Raw genomic sequence first — 26,050 nt, 5'->3', positions numbered from 1 at the left:
TGGTGACTAACGATCTGAGGGCTGTGGCCATCGACTCGCACAACAGACCTGAGTTGTTGCTCTACGCTGCATCCTGAGTACTACTGTAACTCGTCATCTCTGGTTGAACGCAACAACTCGTCACCTGCCCAACATATCCTTTGAAGCTGCATCGCTTATCTGCATCTGTTCATCGCGTATCTCTTGGGCTGATCTAATGATGTTCCTCTTTCTTTAGAAACTACGCTGTTGATCTTCTTCCTTCGCCTCTCCACATGAGCTCCATTGACCAGCAAACAGTCCGTCTGAGATATTCTGCGTTTTTGAAGATTTTTGCCTCATTTTGGGTGAATTTGTTGGGGCTTTTATGGTCTGAAGCTCCCCTAGTGTTGCTAGAACACTATGCTCTAGGAAATTTTGAAAAGCCCCAATTTTCTGCAAACCCTAATTTTTGCAGCAACCCTAACCCTAAAATTTAGGGCTTTTCTGTTCTGTGTCTTCCTTGGCATAATTGAAGCTTCTACCATGTAAAATTTGGGCCTTTTTTGAAATCTGAGTAAACATTGTAAGGGATTTAGACACTGGCTGTAATAACAGCTAAGACCTTCCCACCAATGGATAGCATAAAAAACTCCTTGCTCATCGAGAAATTCTCAGGGAGCAATTTCCCAACTTGGCAGACAAAACTCCGGCTTCTTCTTATGCGAGAAGGGATATGGAATATCACCAATGGCAAGGAGCCAAAACCCCAAAGTGATGATGCTAGAATCAGTTGGTGGCAGAACCAAAATGATAAAGCAATGGCTATCATTGGCCTAGCTTTAGCTGACAACCTTATCCACCATGTGGATTTTGATAAGACAGCAAACGACGTTTGGGAAAAGTTAGAGAATTTGTTTGAAAATAAGATCAATAATTCCAAAGTATTTCTCAAACAAAAACTCTTAAAGCCCAAGATGAAGGAAACTGAAACCCTCAATGAACACTTGAGCAATCTTGGGTCAATTCTCCAACAATTATCTGCCATCCGAGCCATTGTTGAAGATGATGATCAAGTTGCTGTACTTCTCTCTAGTATTGAAGACATTTCCAAGTACAATGAGATCCTTGCTGTCCTAAGAGTCAGCCGCAATATGAGCTTTAAGGATATGGTAGCTCATCTCATTGATGAAGACCGTAGGCTTACAGAGAAAGCACAATCTTCCTTCGAATCTGGCAAAGCATTCTTTCTCAAGAATAAGCCCAAGAAGAACGGAAAACCTCTTAAATGTAATTACTGTCAGAAACTTGGCCATCCAGAGGATCGTTGCTTCAAGAAAATGGCAAAGGTACAAGTCAAAGAACATGCCAATTTGGTTGCAGAGCAGAGCGAGGATGAAGACGATGAAACTACACCTTCTGGACCTGAGGAACAAGCCTGCACTGCTGCTATTTCTGGTCTATCCCTCCATGAGGTGATAGATGAAGAGTGGGCTTTCTAGAGTCATGTGTGTTAGGTACTCTGCCTTGGGTAGTCCCCCTAAAATGATGTAATAATTTGTCATTTTGTGTGCCTTGTCCTATAAAAGGCTCCACTTACTTCCATGTACCCAGTTAGGAGACAAGGGGGGGTTGTTATGTCTTTCCTTTATCAGGCCTGGCCGAGTTCCAGGATGTTGGTGTACTCCCTCGACCTATGAGTTGGTCATGCATCCATGCTCAGATTTGAGTCTCTGATCACGTTGACACCTAAGCCATGAGAGTGCTTGGTTCAACCTTTGAATTATGCTCAGCTGTTAGCCTCTGAGATTGCCTGGGATGCACAGTCTGAATGATGTCATAGTTTCTCACCCTAGCTCCGAAGGGGGGGTTTGTTGGAATCGGAGTCCTAGTGTGTGTGGTCCTAGTGTGTGTGGTCCTAGAGTCTTAGGAGTGTCCTACAGTTGTGTGAGTGTGAAGAGTCTTGAGGCCACTTGTGCCACCTCATGTGGTAGATGTGATTCCTCACCTAGATTATAGGATCTAGATTCTCTTGTGTGTGACCTCATCTATGAGGTGCCTGTAAGGCTTGCCTAGCCTATAAAAGAGGCTATGTACTTGCTGCGATTATCAATCTATCAACATCAGTTTATGCCTCAACTCTTGTCTTCAATCATGTGATCAAGTCTCTCACCCTCTCCTCATTTCCATCATCGACATGACCGTGACCGGAGCCTGTGACCCGACAGCTCAGACAGAGGGTCGACACACACATCACACTTGGAGACATCCCCTCCTTATTTAGAGTCGGAGCCCGATCGACGGGGGTCACAGTAGCCCTAGTCAGACATAGAGCTACGACCAAGAGACGTGCCAAGACCGCAACTCTAAGTGGCCGACAGCACTCTATTGCCGACTTCATGCCTCCCCTGCCTCATCCATCCTGATATCTTGCTACTCCCGATGATGATGGTGATATTGATGATGATGTTGAGATTAATATATAGTCGACCATCGACATGACTATGTTGTACTTGAGACTTAGTACTGTCATTCTGCATTTTTGCATTTTGCATTGGTATGGATGCTCGTTTAGTAGCTCCACTACCACAGCTTGTATCAAGATTTTCACAGTCTCATAGATCCATCGGTCTTCCGAAGACTTTAATAATCTCTATCTCTCTCTCTCTCTCTCTCTCTCTCTCTCTCTCTCTCTCTCTCCCCCCCCCACGCCAGCTCAGCCACCCTCGTGGCAGCTCCCTCCTGCGCCGCCTCAGCTCCCCCGACTGCCGCTCCACCTCCGCCTACAGCCAGCGGCTTCGTCTGCAACCTCACGCCCCCTCCTTGCTCTGCCCATCGCCCCGCCTTTCGCTCTGCTGCTCCCCAACCGGCAGCTCCCCTCCCGCCGCCACTTCTCCTTGGCTTCCCCTCTGCCTTGCAGCTCCGTCCCTGCAGCTCCCTTCTCCGCCTCTCCACCCTACAGCTCTCCACCCTGCAGCCCCGCTCCTGCCCCTCCCGCCTGCACGTCTCTACACCTCCCACTTCGCTCCACCTCTACATCTCCTCCCGTTGCGAATAATCACTTTGCCATCCCTGTAGGCAGCCCATTTCCCTGCTTCCCTTGCTGCCATTACGTGTGTCATGCCTTCCCTTCTATGTTCCTGCTGTAGAAGGGTGAGGTCATCATCCAAGTAGATTTTGATCCCCTTCAAGCATGCTCGCATGCTCATGAGGTTGGACCTATCGATTGCAGTCCGGTGTTTCAGCACTAATGGTCTTGTTGGTATCTCCGTCTTCCCTACCCTCCAAGCTGCCTCACATGTAAGGTTGACTCCCGTCTTGGCAAATAGGGCTTGAGCATCTGCCATTGGGGTATCTCCCACTATGAAACCTCTAGCTGGTCCGTCTTTTCTCTTCCTTTAGTGTCTCAGAAATGAGCTCTTTTTTGGGAGCTGCTGATCCCTTTTTAACAACTTCTGTCCATTCAAGCATCACTTCTTTCCCCTTGTTGAGCTGGTGTGCTTATCATTCATGGTAGTCTACATGGCCTCCATCTCTTTCTTAAGAGCTGCATTTTCTGTTTTGAGCTCATCCATAACTTTGCTGCCTCCATCTGATGTTATTTGCGTGCCCTTCATTTGTTGTAGCTCAGTCCCCCATGTGTGTACTTGGTCTTGTAGCTTGGTCTTCTCATTTTCCCATTCTGCTCTCTCCCTCTCCCATTCTTCTTTCTTGGCCTTCTCCTTTCTCCATTCTTCTTGTACCTTCCCACCTTGTTCCCGAATCTCAGCCAATGTTTTGTCCACATGCGCTTTCTCAGCCAATAGGGCCACATTGGTGGCCTCCAAGCTGTATTTTTCCTATCAGCACAAGGCAGATTTGGTTGAGGCATGTGAGTACATCTGTGGTACCTTTATGCGCTGTCCCTACTGACAGGGCTGCCATAGCTGTCTCCAAAGATTGTTTTCCCCATGTGTCTTCTACTCCCGCTCTTGTAGGCATGGTATCGCTGCTAACTGTGAATTATGCAGTAGATTTTTCTGACTTACAAGAGCTGTGTGTGGCAGTGCAGAAATAGAGACATTTTCACATGTTTTTACTGCCCTAGGTGACCCTCAAGTGTGTTGGTAATCCTTCTCTGTCCTCCTCCTGACTTTCTAGTGTTGCATTTCTGTGTATTTGCTGCTGAAACTCCCCTTTCTGCACTTCCTTGATTTGATGTTCTTGTTGTCCTTGCAGCTTTGGAGCTGGTGATGGTGGCCTTGCTGGCTAGGTTGGGGACTGAAAGGCCCTCCTTGCAAGTCGTGAAGGCACAGGGGGGTGCAGGAGATAGGAGCAGGACCCTTTGACCTGTTTTTTTGGCCGCCTATGTGCCGAGAGAGAAGAAGAAGAAGAAGAAGAAGAATATATTATCGTCCTCTGAAGACCAAAAATCGGCCTATGGGACCTGAAACAATACAAAACCTTACATACATAAAGACTCCTCCCTCAAAGGGGAGGGTAATAAGAGAGAGAGAGAGAGAGAGGGGGGGGAGAGAGAGAAAGAAAGTCTATTTACGTCCACTCGAGACCAAAAGGTCGATGGGACAGCAAGAAACCCTCTAGTACATCTGCTTTAGGGAGGGCACATGGCAGCTCCCAAGGAGTGCAAAAGCAACCCCAATTTATTTAGAGTACATAATAGTCTGAAAGAGTAATCAGCCATACATCAGTTTAAGACTCAGAGTCTTTTGGCTTTGATTTAAACTCCTTGATTAGGGCTACGCCTTCACGGTAAACTGCCCATTTTCCATCCTTTATGGCAGCCCTGACTTTAGCTACTTCAGTTGCCTTATTCTTGAGTTGAGCTTGTGTGAGCTCCTCAGCTATCCAGACTTTGGTACCCTTCAGCTTGTAAGATTGTCGAAGAAGCTTGATCCGCATTAAGCTCGTCGGAAATATAGAATTTCAGATGAGAAACGAAGCACTCAAACCAGCAACAGTACCCCGCCATTTATTCTTCGTAAAACATTTTTGTGTCGTTCTTGGACATACTAGCGACGCGTGGGGTGTTTGCATAACAGTTGATTTTTCGGCCCTGGTGAGGAAGTGAAGGGTCTTCCGTGTCTTTCCTTTGTATTTGGTGAAGCTTACTTTGTTAAGGAGGCCAAGGTTGCAATCATAGATTGTGTTTAATAAAATTTAAGGTTTCATTTATAAATCTCAAACGTTTAGAAATTTTAATAAAATATACAAAAAACATATACATACATACCATTCGACTTCAGTGTAAGGATTGCATGACCTTTAGAGTGTGTAATAGAAGCTGGCCTGGAGTCGTCGTCATCCTGCTCATCATCATCCTTCCATTCAATGTTGGGCAAGCATGCTTTAATCTTTGTCAATATTTCACTATATGTGTCCTCCTGTTTGTACCAATCTTCTGGGAGTCCCCCTATTCTAATCTTCAGCGCATTATCACATCTAGCTTCGTGTTCTTTAATCTCTGCTTGAATATCAGACTTACTTGCTTTGGTGTCCACTTCCACAATCACTTCCTTCGTAGCAGTTTGTACTTCAATGTGAACAATATCTTTGACTGTAGAGACTAGTTGTGGGCTAGGGGGAGAATCCTTACAAGATTTAACACCTCATCAATTACTGCCTGCTAACCAGGCCCTTCCAGAATGTGAAGTCGAGCCTTTGCTTGCCAGTTCCAATCGTAGCTCTCTCACTGCTTGCTGCAGATAGAAAATCTGATCATGTTGCCCAAGGATGGGTCATTTTGATCCTTCTTGTTGGTAATTGCGTGCATATGGAGGGGGTGTCATGGCTGCAACTATAGAGTACTGAGTCCTGATGGAGGTTGAAGGAGTTGAGGGGGGCTTTAGTCCAACTTGGGGCTAGGGTTAGTTTTCTTTTTGAAAAGACTAGGGGGGTGTTTGTTACTGACGACGAGGTTGAGGGGGGTTGACAATTGGCGGCTACTGCAGGAGCTGTAGACGGGTGACGAGCGGGAGATGCGGGTGGGGCGGAGGAGAGCTGACGGGGAAGGGCGGAGAAGCAGGCCCGGGGGGGGGGGGGGGGGGGTGGAATGGTCACCTCCCCATCTGTAAGCCCCCATATGAGGAGAGTGTGGGGGAGGGAGACCTAGGGCAGAAGATGCCCACAGAAGAGAGAGGGAGGGGGCTGCCACATGGGCAACACCTCACAGCCAAGAGGAGGATCCCTGAAGGAACAGTACGGGACAGCATCGTGGCTGTACGGGACTGTGCAGATCCTTGGAGGCACTGACATCAGCAGGGTGTACAGAACTGTACGGCGCTGGAGAAGGGCCTGGCAGAGGCGCTTGCATGACGGGGTCCTTGGCAAGGTATATGGTGTCATGTGCACGGATTGGTATCTGACGTGTACTAGGTACACAGAACTAGCTCAGGTTAGCCTGGGGAGGCTTAGAGCTAGGCAGGCTTGATTCTCGGGTTGAGTGGCAAGGGTACGAACTATTTATAGGTCTTCGCTATTTTTGGCGCCGGGGCCCGAGTCTATAAAAGAGGCCCAGGGGGTTCAGTTCTCAGTGTGCAGTTGGGAGCAAGTCTCGTTCCCAGGTGCCAGGTCTAATCCTGGATTGAGTCGCGGACGCGCGCCTGCATCTTAGCGTAGCCCAAGGCCCAGTGACAGATCCAGGGCTTCACAGCGCCACCTGGTGGTATGGGACACCAGGCTGGTTTGGATCTGATTGGGAGTTCGTGCCAGTAGCTCAGCTCGTGGCTCGGAGGGGACATCTTTTGATTCGGGATCACATCCCGTAGATGTCACGGTTGGGTGGTGAGCAGCCTGCTCAGTTCTGATGTTGTGTGTGGTTGTTTTGCAGATCAGGGGTTTCAGGAGTGCTGGGATGTGTCAGTTGGTATCAGACCCAGCTCCTGAGGTAGGAACTTCTGATGCGAGAATTTTGACGGATTTCTCTTCCAGGTATGCCCTAAATTTCGAAATTCCTTGCTGCGTTTTTGCTGGCTACCTGGGACAGAAGGGGTGAAGAGAAATCTGGAAAAGAAAGAAGCATAGGAGAGAGAGAAAATCGAAATTTCTGAAGGCCTCTGAGAGAAGTTTAGAGGGAGGAGAAATAGAGCAGAAAAGTAGGAGAAATGGCAGAAAAAAGGCAGCAAGGGAGGCAGGGATGCAGCGCTCTGGAAGGTACGGGGTAAGCGGGGCAGGTAGAGGCTTGACAGCCTGCGCAACAGGCTGCGAACAGCCTGCGCATAGGGCTGCATGCAGCCTGCGCAGGGGGGGGTGCTTTTTTCGAAAAAAGCACCCCTCCAAAGCTGGAGGGGCTTGGCCTTTTTTGGAAGCCCAGCCTCCAAATAAGGCTGCCCTGCACCCTATATAGGTGAGGGCAGGGTGCTAGCCTACCCACAAGCAGCCTCAAACTTCGAGTTTTTCCCTCGAATTCTGTGCCAGCCAGCCAGCCTCGTCCGTACACTGCCTGCGTCAGCATCGCCCTGCTTCGTGCAGACCCCTGCATCCGATCCCTGCTTGCGTCAGCCTGCACAGCCTTCGAAGGCCCTGCAGCAGCCGTACAGCCTGTACGGACTGTTTTCGCCAGCCCCTGTACCTGCTGCTGCATCAACTCGCGACTGCGCCTTGTACCTGACGCACTGTACGGACGCCGTACAGTTACGTCAGCACTGTACAGCCTCCGTCAGCCTTTGTACGGCCTGCGTCAGCAGACCGTACAGTTACTTCAGCAGCACGTGCATCCGGGTTGCGGGTTCGGGGAGGCCTCGGGACTCGCGGGCTTCCGATTCGCCAGATTTCAGCATCTCTTTCCGTCAGCATCATTCGGGACGGTTTTCTTCTGCTCCATCCTCCTCTGTGCTTCGTTTCAGTTAGTTATTTCTCTCCGTTTGTAATCAAATCAGATTTCAGCCATGTCTGATGCTCAAAATCCCGAGTTCACCATGGGAGAGCAGGACTTGGATTACACTCTAGTGGGAGAGGACGATCAGGGTCTCTATGACGACCTGATAACTAAGAAAGCCTTCAGTGAGTTTACGACTGCACTTGATGGCAAATTCGAGCAGGTCAATGCCAATCAATCGGGGTTGACACAGCAACTCCAGGGGATACAAGCAACTCTCACTCTTCTGGCTAGCACTGTACAGGCACTCACGCATGTGGATGCCATGGCTTCAGTGCTAGGCCCGAATATAACTCCGGATCCTTTTCCAGGTGACCAAAAATCAAGAACAAAGGAGGTAGTTGACACTTGGTTGCACAAGTGGCAAGTACACTTCCAATTTCATCCCTATCCAGATGAGAAAAAGATCCAGCTTGCAGCAGGGTTTATGTTAGGTAAAGCCTTGCTATGGTGGAAAGAACTCCAGCCTAAGCCTGATACTTGGACAGATTTTGAGGGCATCTTCACGAAGGAGTTCCTGAAGAAGGAAGATGACTACGATATCGTCGGCAAGCTCAAGGCCCTCGATATGTCAAAATTGAATTTCACCTTTGAAGTTTATCTTCAAAGATTTAGGGATCTGCAAACCAGGGCCACTAAAATGGATCCAGTAACCTTATTAGGTTTCTTCGTGGATGGTTTGCCAGACTCCTATAAGTTGCAGATCAAGAACAACAAGTGCACAACGTTGCAGGAGGCCATGACATATGCGCGCATATATGATGATACCATGGCCGGTACCAAGGCAACCACAGTTACCGATACGAGTGGAAAGAACAAACGTAAGTTCTTTCAGCATACGACTGGTATTGCGGAGACGAAGTCTACGGACAACGCCTCCAGGAAAAGCTTAACTCCAGCAAAGAATGGTAAGGCCCGTTTCCTTCGCACTCTCAGGCTCAAGAAAGAAGGCCGATGTTTCTATTGCGAGGAGCAGGGCCACACAAAGAATGAGTGTCTTGGTGCTAGGACCGAAGCTCCAGGCGGGTCCACGTACCGCAGCCAAGGGAGCAAACCAAGTCACGATGACAGGTATTTCAGTAAATGTCATTACCTGCCCCCTTTCTTGTAATTGTACTTTCAATACTTCGTTGTTTGGTTCCCATGATCTTTTCCGAGTTCATGGAGAAGTTAGGGACCAACAGGTTCACATTCTCTTTGATCCGGGCAGCTCTCACAATTTTGTTAATTACAAATTTGTGCAGAAGATGGGGCTGTCCACAGTACCTAGCAACCACACCTATGAGGTGCAGCTTCCAACTGGGAAGCAGTTTTGGGATCGCAAGATTGAAGCGCTTCCTATCCGGATTCAGGCCTACACGGGAGCTCTCACATGTTATGTTATGCATCTAGAGCATGTAGACTTGTTAATCGGGATAGAGTGGTTTAAAACCCACAATATTCAGATCGGATGGACGGAGCATACGCTTTCTTTTGTAGATAAGGACAACCAATTTTGTATTCAGTGTGATAAGATTCCCCCTTCTCAGAGGCCTATTGTATCTGCGATGCAGCTTCGGAATATATTAAACAATTCTCATTATGATGTCTATCAGTGTGTTTTGATTCCACTTTCTTCATTTGTTGTTTCGGTAATTAACAAGAATGAATTAAGTGTGTTTAAACACCGAGAATTGAGAATGTTGTTAGATAATTTTAAAGACGTATTCCCAGCTCAACTGCCGAAAGGTTTACCTCCAGAACGGGCAGTAGATCATCGCATAGACTTAGTCCCAGGGGCTCAACCTATCAGTGTACCACCTTATAGGATGAGCCAAGTAGAGGAGGATGAGTTAGCTATCCAGCTTCAGGATTACCTGAATATGGGCTATATCCGCCCAAGTAAATCACCTTGGGGTGCACCTGTCCTCTTAAGAAAGAAGAAAGATTCTTCCTGGAGAATGTGTATAGATTATAAACGATTAAATAAAGTTACAATTAAGAACCGCTATCCTCTACCTCGTTCTGATGATTTGATAGACCGTTTGGCCGGAGCGAAGTATTTCACTAAGATTGATTTGCGCACGGGTTATCATCAAATCCGTATCTATGCTAAACACATAGATAGGACCACATTCCGGACTAGGTATGGTCATTACGAGTTCCTCGTATTACCTTTTGGTTTGACCAATGCTCCTGCTACTTTTCAGCAGATGATGAACGATTTGTTCAGGGATTTTCTGGGCAAATTTGTTGTAGTGTTCCTAGATGATATCTTGGTATATAGTAAAACGCTTGAGGATCACATAGGACACCTCCGGGTTGTCTTAGTTGTTCTAAGACAGCATAAGCTTTATGCCAAGATGAGTAAATGTGACTTCTTTATGAAGGAGATCATTTACTTAGGACACAAGATTTCTTCTGAAGGTATTAGCATTAATCTGGATCGTATCCAGAAGGTTTTAGAATGGCCTATCCCTCAGACTGTGAAACAACTTCGTTCTTTCCTAGGATTTACGGTATTTCTTCGGAAGTCAGTGCGTGATTATTCACATATCACAGCACCCTTGACCAACATATTGAAAGGTCGTGGACGCAGGTCTACCCAGCCTATCTCTTGGAATGATGCAATGAACAAGGCTTTTGAAACCTTGAAGTTTTCTATCAAGGAAGCACCCATTCTTGCATTACCCGATCCTACCCGGCCTTATGTTTTAGAGGCCGATGCGAGTGATTATGCGATTGGGGCAGCTCTATTCCAAGAGGGCAGACCTGTAGCTTTCGAGAGTAAGAAGCTAGACGACACTCAGTATCGTTGGCCCACACTTGAGAAGGAGCTTTATGCTGTAGTGTATGCTCTCAAGGTTTGGAGACACTACTTGTATGGTTCAAAGTTCCTTGTATTGACTGATCACCAGTCAATTAAGTATGTGTGTGATGGCTCAAAATTGAGAGGAAGGAAAGCTAGATGGGCAGAGCTAATGCAGGATTTTGATTTCGAAATACGTAATCGTAAGGGTTCGTTGAATAGTGTGGCGGATGCCTTAAGTCGAGTTAAGTTTGTAAATGCTTTGTCATTTACGGAAATATCCTCAGACCTATTTCAATCCTTGAGAGGGCTATACGCAACTGATAGTCATTTCAGTTCTTATTGGCAGAGAGTCCAGGATGGGAGCTCCATGGTTGACCAGGACTCAGGGATTGTGCCACCTAGGATACAGGCGGCGGGAGGTCAGTGGATGATTAGGAACGGCTTGCTGTTCCGGAATGAAAAGATTTGTGTGCCTGATGTTCTGGACCTTAAATCCAAGTTTCTCTGGGAGTGTCATGATGCTCCTAGTGCGGGACATCCAGGTATACATAGGACTCTGTCTCTTGTGAAGCATACCTTTTATTGGCCTAAGATGTGTGCATTTATAGAGAACTATGTAGTAGGTTGCCGGGTTTGTCAGGTTACTAAGACTGAACGCCTTAGAAGCGCGGGCTTATTACAGCCTTTACAGATTCCCGGTAATAAATGGGAAAGTATTTCCATGGATTTTATTACTGGTTTACCTCGAACGCGCAAGGGTCATGACTCTATTTGGGTCATAGTCGACCGTTTGACAAAAATGGCTAGATTCTTACCTACAAGAACAACTATTTCAGCTGTTCAGTTGGCTCACGAGTTTGTGGACCACTTGTTCAAGCTGTATGGTTTGCCATCTGACATAGTCAGTGACAGGGACTCAAAGTTTACAAGTAACTTTTGGACACTTGTTTTTGAGAAGTTAGAAACTACTCTAAGTATGAGTTCCTCGGATCATGCACAATCCGATGGCAGTACAGAGAAGGTCAACCAGTTGGTTGAAGACATGCTTCGGGCATATGTATCTAAGAGACAGTCTTCATGGGAAGATTATCTACCTATGATTGAATTTTCTTACAACAGTGCAAAGCATTCTAGTACAGGTTACAATCCTTTTATGCTTATGTACGGGTTTCAACCTAAGTCACCAGTTATGGTAGGATTAAAAGGGATTCAAAATGATGCTGCTAAGAACTTCTTGCAAGACATGCAGGAAATGTTGCAGTTTGCCAAGGAATCTATTAGAAGTGCCCAAGATCGGGACAGATTTTATGCTAATAGACATCGTTCACCCAGAGAGTTCTCTGAAGGAACGATGGTATATTTGAGAATTCCTAAGGAATCCAAGAGCCTAAGTACTGGTTTGGTTCCGAAATTATCCCCCAGATACTGTGGCCCATTCAAGGTCATTAAAAGAATTGGACCAGTTGCATATCGACTAGAATTGCCTCCTGATGTTAAAGTACATCCAGTCTTTCATGTCAATAGACTGAAAGAAGTATTGGGTGCAGATGATCAACTTGTTTCTCCTCATGAGATTATAGAAGTTACAGATTTGACTTTTATTCCTCACGAACCTGAATCTATTCTCGAATTTCGTGAAAGACAGATTCGAAATCGTACTATCACGGAATACAAGATTAAGTGGAAGGATCGTGTTGAGGAGGATGCAACATGGGAGACATTACAAAACCTCCAAAGAACATTTCCAGATTTCTTAGCGAACTCAGGAGTGAGTTCTTAGAGGAGGGGGAGTATGTCATGTGCACGGATTGGTATCTGACGTGTACTAGGTACACAGAACTAGCTCAGGTTAGCCTGGGGAGGCTTAGAGCTAGGCAGGCTTGATTCTCGGGTTGAGTGGCAAGGGTACGAACTATTTATAGGTCTTCGCTATTTTTGGCGCCGGGGCCCGAGTCTATAAAAGAGGCCCAGGGGGTTCAGTTCTCAGTGTGCAGTTGGGAGCAAGTCTCGTTCCCAGGTGCCAGGTCTAATCCTGGATTGAGTCGCGGACGCGCGCCTGCATCTTAGCGTAGCCCAAGGCCCAGTGACAGATCCAGGGCTTCACAGCGCCACCTGGTGGTATGGGACACCAGGCTGGTTTGGATCTGATTGGGAGTTCGTGCCAGTAGCTCAGCTCGTGGCTCGGAGGGGACATCTTTTGATTCGGGATCACATCCCGTAGATGTCACGGTTGGGTGGTGAGCAGCCTGCTCAGTTCTGATGTTGTGTGTGGTTGTTTTGCAGATCAGGCGTTTCAGGAGTGCTGGGATGTGTCATATGGGCAGGTCTATGGCCTGAAAGCAGGGGTGGCAGGTAGCAGGACAGCAGCAGCAAAGGGGCTGGGCCCTGCATGGAACAAAGGGCCAGCAAAGGGCCCTAAATAGGGCTGGATAGGCAGCCAACCAGCCAATCAACAGGTCGGTTGGTTAGGGCTGCTACAGACCAGCCAGTCGGCCCATTTAGGGCTGGCTGGTCGGTTGGTTCAAAGGGGCGCTGAGCCCTATAAAAGGAGAGGCCACAGGCCTCATTTCATTATCCAGCCAAGCAGCTTTGGGAGGAGCAGAAAGGAGCAGCATATCCACCATCCTTGGGTCTCTACACAGGAAGTGAAGGAGAGAGGTGTTGCTGCAGACTTAGCTCCAGGGAGAGGCTGAACCTAGACTGTCTTCTAGGGCAGAAGGTTGCTGATATCATCATCTTCTGGAGTAGCCATTCACAAGCAGGTTGGAGCAGTGGAACAGCTATCTTGGGGCCTACATTCAGGAGGACCAAGCGGACCTGTGTGCTGCAGGCAAAGCTTGGCAGGGGCTGCCCACCTAGGCTGATTCACAGGCAGTAAGGTGGAGAAGAACACACTAGACGGAAAGTCTACAGACGCTCGAGGTGGAGCACGCGGGCTCAAGTCTAGAGATAGCCAGCAGATAGGAGAAGTACCTTGTGGTAAGATCAGAGGACCACACCATTGGTGGAACTCTAGATCTATCTCTTTTGTATTGTGTCCATAGTTTTGGACGGAAATATATTATTTTGGTGGTTTCTCTATCTGGCTGGTCCATTGTCTATTGATGAGTATGCACATCTATTTTATGCACATAGGTTAAGAAGTTTGTGATTCCACATCTCACACCACACTGTGTGAGCTCCTGGGCATTACTATAAGTCTTCCGCTGTGCGTACCCTCTGTTGGGTCATTTCTAATAGGGGGGAGACGGCGGCGGGAGCGAAGGAGTAGATAAGGGGGGCTGACGATTGGCAGCTACTGCAGGAGCTGTAGACGGGTGACGAGCGGGAGATGCGGGTGGGGCGGAGGAGAGCTGACGGGGAAGAGCGGAGAAGCAGGCAAGGTGAGGAAGACGGGGGCAGGAGCGGAGGAGTAGACGGGGGGGCGGAGGAGCAAACGAAGGGAACTAGGTGGAGGAGCAGACGAGAGGGGCAGAGGGGAGCAGACGGAGGGGAGCAGGCGGAGAGAGAGAGAGAGAGTTCATTAAAGTCTTCGGAAGATCAATGGGTCTATGAGACTGTGAAAAACCTAGTATAAATGAGATGTGGTGGTGGAGATACTAAATGAGCATCCACACCAATGCAAAATGCAAAAAATGCAAAATGGTACAACCAAGTCCTAAGTACAACATAGTCATGTCGGTGGTCAACTATATATCAATCTCATCATCATCATCACCATCATCAGGTCATCAGGGTGGATGAGCCAATGGGGGCATGAAATCGGCGATAGAGTATTGTCGGCAGCCACTAACAGCTGCAGCCCTAGTTGTAGGCTCATGGAAGCAAAAGGATGCAAAAAGAGTGGAGCAAGGAGTGGAAGCCGTCACATCAACTCAAATGAAAATGAAAGTACAAAGTACAATAAAAGAGAACCCTAGGACCTAGTGTCCTAGTGGTACCACTAGTACTAGGTGTCATAAGACACTAAAAGTACTAGGTCACCTAAGTGCCGATAACTAAAGCTACATGGCACATACCAGGGCCCAGAGGGCATCAATACGACCGAGAGAGGAAGGCCTACAAACCCCCTTCCATGGTATGGGCTGAAGTATTCTGGAAACGTCTCAAAATACTTGGTATTTTTTGGTCATGGTGGCACATGTTCATCCAAAGGGATATAACCACCTATGAATGTACAAGGTATGCCATATCATGTAACAAAGGGAACCAAGTGCCTGTCGAAAGACTTCGAACTTGGGACGAGGAAGTGCCTTTGTAAACATATCTGCTATGTTGTCCTCTGTGGGAAGGTAGGACAGCTCTATGTCTCCTGCTGACAACCGCTCTCAAACATAATGATAGTAAACTTAAATGTGCTTGGTACGCGCATGAAACACTGGATTACGCGCAATGGCCAAAGCACTCTGGCTGTCAGTGTAGACCATAGTGGAGGATGTCTGTCGAATACCAAGATCTGTAAGTAACTGTCGAAGCCAGACACACTCTACTGTAGCGGTGAAGGCTGCCCTATACTCAACCTCACAGCTGGATGTGGCAACTGTTGGTTGCTTCTTGCTGAGCCAAGAGATACATGAACTACCAAGCAAAAAACACTTGCCGGTATGTGACACTCTGGTGTCGGAACAACCTGCCCAGTCACTATCCGTGTAAGCATGCATGGTAAGTGAACCCTGATCACCATAGAAGAGGACTAAATCTTAAGTGCCTCTGAGATATCTGAAGACTCTCTTCACTGCCTGCCAATGCTGTGAACTGGGCATGTGCATGAACCTGCTGAGCTTGGGATACTGCATAAGTAAATGAGACATCCGACAGCCTGCCGGTAAAGAGTGATATCACATGGTGGGCTCTCATTATGAGTGTCTGCTGTGAAGCAAATGCATGATCAGGAATAGTAAATTGCCTATTAGCACGACTTTGCTCTTCCTGCAAAAGCAAAGTGGGTAACTGATCAAAGGAGTAGTGGTCTAGATTACCCATGGCCACTAGTCGAAGGGTTGTAGCAAACCCTTGATATGTATCTGGCAACCCATTCAATGTGGTACTGACAAGCTGAGAATTTGGCACCACCTCATCAATATTGGCAAGTTGTTCCATGAGGTCCTTGACCTTTGTCAAGTATGCATCTGTAGAGCCACCTTCATTCATGCTGACTTCCTGCAATGGCCTTTCTTAAATATGCAACACGTGCCTCATTGCGAATCTGATAAAGAGAAGCCAATTTGTCCCAAGCATCCTTTGCTGTCCTACATGACCGGATGTGTGGAATAATGATTCTCTTGCATGATAAAGCAATATAGGAATGCGCATTTGCATCTCTTGCATCCCATCTTGTTTGTTCCTGAGTTGGAGGAGTAGCAACAGGGGTGCTAGAGGATAAAGCATCAAGAGGAGTCCCCTTCTGCAGAGGGACCAGCATTAGGGACAGCCACTGCAGCATTGGGTGGCCTCAGATCAATCCCAAAAACAATTTTCCAAAAATGTCTTGCAACAAGAATATGTTTCATGAGATAAGACCACATCGGATAGTTGGTGCCATCCAACTTATCATCTTCACGAAGAATGCCAAATAAATCATAATTGTTGCCAGCCATTGCAAATAGGACAAGTCAAAAAATGCACTGACAAAGTGACCCAAAAGATAGCTTCAAGGCTTGCAACTACAAAACAAATAGGACTTGCTGCAAATTTGGAAAAGCCCCAAATTAAGCTGTAATTTGCAAATGTGATCAAATGGCCTGCAATTTATTGCCAAATTCACTGCAAATCTGAAAGTATCGTGCAATCTGCGTGCAAATCTGCCAAACACCTTTTCTCCTGCAAAATCGTACCCCAAATGCAAAAGCCCCAATTTCTTGAGGGAAATTGCAACTAGAAGAGGTCAAATTCAATGAAAGCCCCAAATGTTGCAAGAATTCCAATTTGTCTGCAAAAGCCCCAAATTTTGGTGTAGATTCTACAAATTGATTGCAATGTTTGCAAAAACAAAATGCCCCGTATGCAGTCTGCAACTATCACCTGCAAATGTAAAGAACCTTTTTGTAAGAAGTACCTACAAAGCAAGAGCAGCTGCAATGTACGACTGACTCCTACAAATAGTATGTACAACTAACGCATTCCACCAATGTACGAACGTACAATTGCTGATGCAGTCTCATCATCTACAACGGGCTTGACCTATGGCCCTCCTCAGGTGGTTTTACTTGCTTCCCACACGGGGGGGCACTAGTGTAGTAGAGGAGCGCGCAAGTACACATAGGTGTGTACGTACGGACAGGACAATAGACGACTGCTTGGTCGCACGTGTGGCGTGTGTACGAAAGAATGACGCTTGCAAGTACAACGTATGCATAGGTATTGCCGTACGTTGTACGACTGGTCTTAACACAGATGTACGGTAGCTCCACGCGTGCAGTAACGGATAGGATGTGTAGGTTCACAGGCTCAAGACACTGTGTACGGGGCAGGTGTACGACGTTGGTACAACGTTGTACGGATGTGTGACTGGCGCAGCGCAAGCCCTTGCACATGACGCGCGCTTGGTACTGAAGGCACAATACGGACGCCTCGGAGCTGCACAGGTATGAATAGGGAGCACAGGCTGTAGGCTCAAAGAAGATTGTTCTGCTCTGATACCACTATAGGCTCACGGAAGCAAAAGGATGCAAGAAGAGTGGAGCAAGGAGTGAAGCCGTCACATCAACTCAAATAAAAATAGAAGTACAAAGTACAATAAAAGAGAACCCTAGGACCTAGTGTCCTAGTGGTATCACTAGTACTAGGTGTCATAAGACACTAAAAGTACTAGGTGACCTAAGTGCCAATAACTAAAGCTACATGACACATACCAGGGTCCAGACGGCATCAATTCGACCGGGAGAGGATGGTCTACACTGGCACGTCTCTTGGTCATAGCTCTGCGTCTAACCAAGGTTACCGTGACCCCTGTCGGTCGAGCTCCGACTATAAACAAGGAGGGGATGTCCCCAAGTGTGATCTGGGTGTCAACCCTCTGTCTGAGCTGTCGGGTCACTCGCTCTAGATCATGGTCATGTCGAGGCCTCGTCTTGTGGGAGTCCATGTGATCTGGCTGGAAAACTCCATTTTAGAGCTCTGAGAGGGATCAGCTAAGCAAAAAGTCTGCTCGAAGTATCCTCTCGTGGTGTCTGAGTGCCTCATGAATGAAACGTGCCAAACATCCCTAGGAGAGGAATCGGGCCAAAATCCCATAGCTATCTCTAAAGAGGTAGTAAAAACACCCCCGGATCTCATAGTAAACAGAACACCTGAAGATGAAGTGCTCCTCTGTCTCAACCTCTTGCACGTCCAATAATGTGCATATGCGCCACTCCCTAGGTAGTCGCTCTACTCTACCGCTCTCGATATGAAGTCTATGTGAAGAGACCCGGAACTGCCCAATAGAGATCCTCAGTGAGTGGGGTAAGTAGATCTGTGTGTATCCTGGGAGGTCAATGAAACCCTCCTCTGTGATATGTAACCAGTGATCTTTGTAGAAGCTAAGCTTCACTAGGAGTTCACTCGGTCCCAACCAGGTCCGAAATGTGTGTAGCTGTAAGAGATCCTCACGGATAACCTGGTTGACCTCGTGTAATAGGAGGGGAGAAAACGGAGCATCCATGCTGTACTGGAAGGAAGGTAGTCTATCCATGTGGAGCCCGAGTTGCTCAAATCATCTCTCTGCGCGTGCATACCAGCACCTCTGGTCCCCTCCTGTTGCAAATGCTATAGAAGAGAACAATGCTAGCCATGGTAACCTACTACGCCCAGAGGTGTAATCCCCATACTTTTTGACTCGGTATAGCTACGTGATGACCTGAAATGCAGCATCTAGCTGTAACTCAACCTGAATGATCTGGTGAGGATTCGATGGCTTACCACGAATCATCCGTGACAACACGAGAACTTGTAACCGCTCCACACGGGCCCACTCTGTATCCGACAAGTCTGGCCCCCAACATGGGCTGCCGTACATCCCCGCTAGATGGACAAAGGAGAAAAAAGCCAACCCCTTGGTCCGTGGATCCTGAAAGTGCGAGCAGAAGCACTACCTCTCTAGTCTAGCCAATGAAGCATATCCTCTGCCCAAGCGTGCCTACATCGCGGGCCTCATACTGGAGATGGGTCCGGAAAAGACAAGTGTATGATAAAACTATCTCAACAGGTGACCCATCAAATGTGAACTACTCTTGGTGCATGACGGCTCGACAAGCCTACGCAGTTATCATGTGACAATCAGAGTTGCATGGCGATTGCAAAGAATCTGGTGTTCCACGCTTGCACAAAACACATTGAGATTCAATATCACTTTGTACACGAGCTCATCATGGATGGAGAGGTCAACTTGGTGTACTGTCCGACTACAGAGAATGTTGCGAACATTTTTACGAAGGCTCTTGGAAGAGACTTGCTGGAGAGGCATCCTCATTGACTTAGCATTGGGCCGAAAAAGTAAGTTCACTTGCGGGTGGACATTAAGGGGGGGTGTTAGATATCAATGCTCCACTCTCATGTAACTACGCGGCAACCAGCTAACTCTACTTGTAAGCCCCCCATATGAGGAGAAGGCATTTGAGTAGCTCAATTATCCAGTAGGTTCTGGTTTGGACACCAAATGGGGGCCATGTGCGGCCTGATGGTTGGACGGCTTCAAATAGAGTTGGCACACTGCCAACTAGGCTACATGCAAGTGCGGGAAGGCATCCCTTGATTGACCGCACTGAGGGTAGATGCAGCATTTCCTAGGGCAGCCCACTCTCAGGTTGCAGGGCCCGTTTGGAGCCTCAAATGATCCCGGATAGAACCCTAGGTTAGTTGCTCTGTTTTGTGCACCAGTTCTATCGTATGGTCGGTGGCCTATTTCGAGACTAACCCCTAGTCGATCGTTTTGGGCGGACTGGGTCGGTCACCCAATTGAGCCTAATTGACTACGACTGGTGGCTATATAAGAGCAAGCTCGTGAAGCCCATTTCATCACTGGCTACAACAATCCTGATTCTTTAGCATCCAGCCTCCATCTTCTAATGTTTCTAGCATACCATTGAAGCTTCTTTCATAGGAGCGCACGGTTGGGAGGCAGCACCATCTATTGTAGCAGTTCTATAGTAATCAAATTTTTGATTCTCCATACTATCTCATTTTCTCTCTTGCGTACAAGATCCTGTTATCTGTTCAGCACAGACGTTGTATTATTTTCTTACATTTCTACAATGATGTTTTAGAGAGAGTTTTTTTTTCCATACTGACCTTAAAAGATAGTTTTTTCCAATGATTTATTTTTTTAAATTTTCATACATGTTTGATCTTCTGAGAGAATAAAAGTACGAGAGCATGTACATCAAGCCTTTGAAGCTCATATATTCATGTCCAAGTTTGCGATGAAAAAAATTGCACGATATATGTTTCCTCGACATCGATCACACATACATTTGATTTTTTGCTCCAACCACATTTTGCGATGGCGGATCACTACAAGGCATTGGCCCTTTTACGACAAAAATACCGATGTTTTTTACACTTTTTTTTTTGACGGGCGCAAAGGTCATTATTCATGTCGCTATAAGCATCGAAAAAGAACGATTGCTATATAAGTGTTGCTATATAGCGACATTGGTAAACATTGCTATATAGCGATGCTGGTAAACATCGCTATATAGTGACGCTTAACAGAAGCTTAAAAAAACATTAGTGGGGCTAAATAGGGCCACAACAAGCCCTATTTTGCCCCACTAATGTTTTTTATTTAGTAATTACAAAAAAAAGTTTTTAATTACAAAATTTCTCTTGTGGAAAGGGTGATACAAAATCACTCAAATGAATCAATCGAGTGATAGAAGCATATACATGTCGAAGATATACAACATTTTTTGTTACAAATTTACCCTTCCGGAAAGGGTGATACAAAATTGCTCAAACGAGCCGATATACAAAAGCATATACATGGTGAAGAGGGTCCTCATCCATGGAGATCGCTGACTGGTCTCAAAGGACTGACTTGCGCCGTAAAGCTGGAAGTTGTGCCTGAGTGTCATGGAACCGTATGATCAGGGGTTGCTCTCGATTGGGGTCTCTCCCCACCCGCCATGCCCTCTCGATCCTGTGCTCAGCCACACCTAGAGTAGCGGCCACGAAAGCAGTCGCATCTGCCATCGGTGTAGCTTCAGTGCGTGGGATCCCACGTACCTTGATGTTGAGAGCCTTGCTGGCTCTCTGCTACTACTCCATGAGGGTAGCCAAAACGGTTACCCTTGCCAGTTCCTTGTCAACCATCTGGATCTCTCCTCAATAACAGATTGCATGCTCGCAATCTCTGCCTCGACAACCGGGGTACTCCCTGGGACTCTGTGTATGGCTGTGACCTCCTGCCAGAGCTGCGAGATATCCTGTCCGAGTTTCCGAATGAAACCAGCATGCTCCGAATGGTGCGAGCCTATTCTTGTATGATGCGGCTCTTCTCCTGTGCGAAGCGTGTCAGCTCCATCTCGCGCTCATGGATACTCTGTACCTCCATGAGCAAGGTCTCCCACGCCTCTTGTGTCAGTCCGCTCGTGTCCTAGCTGAAACTGGAATGGCTGTAACATGAAAGTATGGGGATGAGTCCGAAAGCTGGGTGGTGACTGGGTGAGGTACGGAGATGACAGTGGAATGGATGAGGCAGTCCTAAGGGGATGTGGGAGCGTGGGCTGACTGAGAGGGAGAGAAAAGAGAAAGTTTAAGGCGTAATGCGGAGCAGTGTATGACCCCTCCAAAGTAGGTGTCATAAGCGGTGAGAGAGCTGTAACAGGAGAGGAAGGGAAGGAAGCAACTGACGTCATGGGTATGAGTATGTCACTGATAGTGGCTGTAGCTGTAGCTGGGGATGTAGAGGTTGTAGCTGAAACTAGTGCTGAAGTGGAAGCTAAAGTCGAAAGTGAGGATGTAGAGGGAGCTGAGACTGAAGTGGGGGACTGAAGTCGAAGTAGAGGTAGAGGGAGCTGAGACTGGAACTGAGACTAAAGCGGGGGCTAAAGTCGAAGTATAGATAGAGGCTGAAGTTCAGGCTGAGGTGGGCCCCGCCTTTGCTTTGTTGTCAACCCCGAGTCCACTTCGATTGTAGTGCGTGTTCACATCTTCAAGTTTCAGTCATGTCGGTTGCTTTTTTTTTTTTTGTCGTCTTTCTTGGCTTTGTCCATCTCTTTCTCGGCTTTTCCCATTTCTTTGGACTGATTTGTGTCCCCTTGGTGTAGGTCTTAGTGCACGATCGGGAGCGGGAGCACAAGCTCCCCCTCCATAGCGGGAGGCACACCCAGGGCGAGGAGGGGAGTCAAGGACAGGTAGGAAGGGCTGAAGGTGGAAGGGAGCAACGGGAGGGAGCAGCAGAGGCGAGAAAGAGCTCACAGAGGGGTTAAGGGAGAAGGGAAGAAGGAAGAGGGGGAACTATGACGGTGTCAAAGCTGGGAGGGGAGTGCACAAAACAAGCTGAGTATGGCTGTATGGAACTGTAATGGTACCCTTTGGTCCGACCCAGGTGGCTTCTCGAAGACATACATAGGCAAAGAGATCATCTTCTACACTAAGACACATGAGAGCCCAGAGAGAGGGCTGCCCACAGTGACAAGTACATTTGGAAGTCAGAGAAGTGAGGAGAGATAGTGGAGTACGAGGCTCTGGAGGTGTAGCTGTCCTTTTCAAAACACACTTGAGACCACTCATATCTGTGGTACGAAGAGAGGAACATGCACGTCACATGTGGATACAAGTACAGCTTTCCCTCCAGACACGTCATCATATGCCCATGATGTCACTACAGAGGAACACAGTCCTTATGAGACGATACATGATGATATCATAGAGTTCTCTAGACAAGGAGACACCCTCCTTCTGGAAGATTTCAATGCAAGGACGAGGGATAGGCAAGTGGGCTTACTTGACTTCACATATGAGAGAGACCCCCCACATGATGCCAGAGTTAGATGCAGCAGAGCTTGGGATTCAGAGACTCTCTGCAGATACTTCACATGTGACAACATACGGGCAACACCTACTTGAGCTTGGAGCTGTTCACGACCTCATCATCTACAATGGCCTTCAAAGATGGCCATCATTTGGGGAATTCACATGCTTCCCACATGGAGGCGGGACTACAACAGTGGACTACCTACTAGGTCCATTGGTTCTTGTCTCACGGATACATGACCTCACTATACCCCCCCCCACTCGGGGCCGACCACTCATATCTGGCCTTTCTTGCTACTATGCCAGTCACAGGGAGAGTTCCTACCGCAGCCCGTACCCAGATCCACTTTCACCGCGCCCTTGATCCACTGTATGTGTGTCACTTATTGGAGGGTGATTTAGACCTTGCCCACGCTTCAATCACCCTTGTCACAGTGATACAGGATGTTGCCACTAGATCCTTTCCTACGACCCGATCTTCACGGGTACGAGATGGGAAGATGCCTTAAAACCCCTGGTTTGATGATGAGTGCAAAGAGATGCGATCCTGACTCACACGGGAGCGAGCCTTGGGTCAGTTGACGTCACATGAGGCACACAGGATCTTTCAACGCTTGACACGCCGCAAGAGACGAGCCTTCCTCACACACAGGATGGATGAGATCATCATATCATTTCGTGGGGGAGACCTGACCACTGGATGGGGACTTCTTTCGAAGGGGAAGCCACCCATCCCCATCATTGATCCGGGAGTGTGGCACACTTATACATGCTCCCTATATGATGTCCCGAGGCAAACACCGCCAGACATGTCCTCTATGCCCAGGCCCACTACCTGCCCTCTATTCACTACGCAGAATGTGCGGGCTGCACTTCGCCGGCTCCACAACGGGGAAGCATAGAATCATGAGGGCCTTCAGACAGAGCACTTCGCACATGGGCAGGAGGTTCTAGCACCGATTCTTGCACATATGTCTAACCTTGCAAGATGAAAGTGGTGAGGGATCAAGTGTCCGCCATTGGTCAACAAGTGGATTTGGCTTGGATTGCCAGCCTCTTGCTTGTTACGCTCCAACAGGAGCTAGTGACCATGATTGCAGGGCAATACACGGACCAGTCACTTTTGAAGAGCTAGTACCCCTTGTCCTGCGGGAAGGAGCTAGGGAGACGAAGTGCCGTGGTCCAATGGAGACTCCAAAGAAGACAAGTCAGCTGGTTCAAAGCAAAAGACAAAGTGCTTCTACTGCCGAAAAAGGGAAAGGCTTATTGGGCCAGCATGGAGGACACTCAACGTTCCATGACTGGCTATTGTTCTATACTAGGGTCAGGGGTCATTTCTTGGCTTAGTAAGTAGCAACCCATGATCATCTACGAAGGCAAAGTACAAAGGCCTGTATAGCATCACGCCAGTCCTTATGGCTTAGGTGGATCATCGATGACATGAAACTCTACAAGAGGAGGAGGTGGAAGTCTATTTGTGACAACCCGATTTGCATTATGATCGTGATGAGCCCAATGTTCCATGCTCAGACGACACACATTGAGATTCACTACCACGTCATCAGGGAGCTGATCATGGATGAGTTGATTGAGCCGACTTACTGCCCTAGAAAATGCTACCGACTTATTCACTGAGGCTACTTCTCATGAGTAGATGGAGCATCCCATTCGACAACTAGGGATTGTCTCACATTGAGCCAGTGAGAGCGGGTGTTAGAAAAGATCACTGACCCACCTGTGAGCCCGCACATGACGAGGACATCAAGGCAGAGACAGGGACATTCAACATTTCCATGACTGGCTATTGTTCTCTACCAGGGTCAAGGGTCATTTCCTGGCTTAGTACGTAGCAATCCCCAGTCGCTCTTTCATTTACGAAGGCAGAGTACAAAGCAGCCTGCATGGCCTCATGCGAGTCCTTATGGATCAGGTTGATCCCCGAAGACATGGACGCTCCATAGGAGGAAGCGGGTGAAAGTCTACTGTGACAACCAGAGTCGCGTTGCAATCGTTCCATCCTCCACAAAGCACATTGAGGTTCACTACCACGTCATCAGTGCGATGATGATGGACAAGTTGATTGAGCTGACTTACTGCCCTACAGGCTACAAAACAAAATGCTGTCGATTTATTCACCAAGGCTCCTCCTCAAGAACAGATGGAGCATCTCATTCAGCATCTAGGTATTGGCCCACATTAAGTCAGTGAGAGCAGGCGCTAGAAAAGATCACTGACCCACTTGTGAGCCCCCATATGAGGACATCAGGGCAGAAACTAGGGTTGCATTCTGTCAATAGAAGATCAAGGTAGAAACATGTCGCCTTGTAGGCCCCTGGAAGGACTGCCAAATAGATTTTGGGGACTGTTCAGGTTGGCTGACCTGGCTGTCAACCTACCTGTAGGTCGGGTCAAACACCAGATCTGGTCAGCAGATCTGGTTGTCAGATTTGGTCAGCTGGACAGACCTTGTTGGTGAGTTCCAGAAGGGCATTTTGGACCTATAAAAGAGAGGGCCTTGCCCCATTGCCTGCATCCCACTAAACCCTGTCAAAGGCATGCTGGAGCAAACATTTTCAGGAGCCTTCCCTTCCTCATTCTGTTCAGTCTACCTTAACTCTATTCTTCCCAGCAATTTGCTAGATGCTTGTGGCTTCACCTGACACTGTTCAGCCACTCTTGTGGTGACCTAATCTGAGTATATTTTAGAAGTACCTTCGCTGCTCCCTTTCTCTGTTTCATTTACAGTTTTGGGTCTACGTTTTGCTGTTTTGGATTGAAGAGAGTCGTCTTTGTTATCTGCGGTGCACAGTTGACATAACACAATTCTGTCGCTCTCCAACTCAAATCTGTGTTTTGTGTCGTGTCTTCTTGCCAAACGTTGTGCACCATCTGAGTGAAGGATTGGAGAGAGTCAAGTCATCCTTTAGCTGCATGAGGGCGCTATAGCAGTAGTCCTTCCCTCTAACATTCTTGGAACTGAGACTATAAAATCTTTCAAGCTCATCTTGCTGTGATTTTGTAATATGTAGAATGTCACCAAACCACAGAGTTATCTTTGGTCTAGTGCACTAACCTTCCATCATCAATTTTTATGATGTTCACAGCCCCTTCATTGCTACCAGTGAAGTGCTTGCCTTTGACTAGCCGACAAGGTATGCCGACAATATCTGCTAGAACCTGAGCGTACCAAAAACACAGTGACTCCTTTATGTTAGGCTCCTAGTTTCTGGGAAAATAAACAATAAGAGAACTGTATTGTTGCCATAAAGATTCATGATTCCAATTGTCCATGCTTACACTTATTATTCAATCCTTTCTATTCTGAAAAGCGAGAAAGTTCAATGCTTTAGAAATTCACAAAATACAGAAGCCAAAGGCTATGCAATGCCCTGCACAAACATGAACACACTTATAAATGGTGAGCACGTTCTCATATATTATTGAATAAACAGAAGAAATAATATTTGGGC

General features: G+C 47.4%; 1 protein-coding gene across 1 annotated transcript in view; it reads right to left on the bottom strand.

The window, feature by feature from the left end:
• LOC147903528 (putative serine/threonine-protein kinase SIS8) overlaps window positions 1–26,050 on the bottom strand; it is a 139,044-nt gene that overhangs the window by 84,718 nt on the left and 28,276 nt on the right. Inside the window, exon 4 of the mRNA XM_087399712.1 lies at window positions 25,654–25,757. Within this exon, the coding sequence (XP_087255838.1) occupies window positions 25,654–25,757 (104 nt within the window). The remainder of the gene's footprint in view (window positions 1–25,653; window positions 25,758–26,050) is intronic.

The sequence above is a fragment of the Dipteris shenzhenensis genome, chromosome 3 (genome assembly GCF_047967505.1).
Source record: "Dipteris shenzhenensis isolate YYH24624 ecotype China chromosome 3, Dip_SZ_1.0, whole genome shotgun sequence".
NCBI lineage: Eukaryota > Viridiplantae > Streptophyta > Polypodiopsida > Gleicheniales > Dipteridaceae > Dipteris > Dipteris shenzhenensis.
This window is presented reverse-complemented; position numbering and strand designations above follow the sequence as displayed.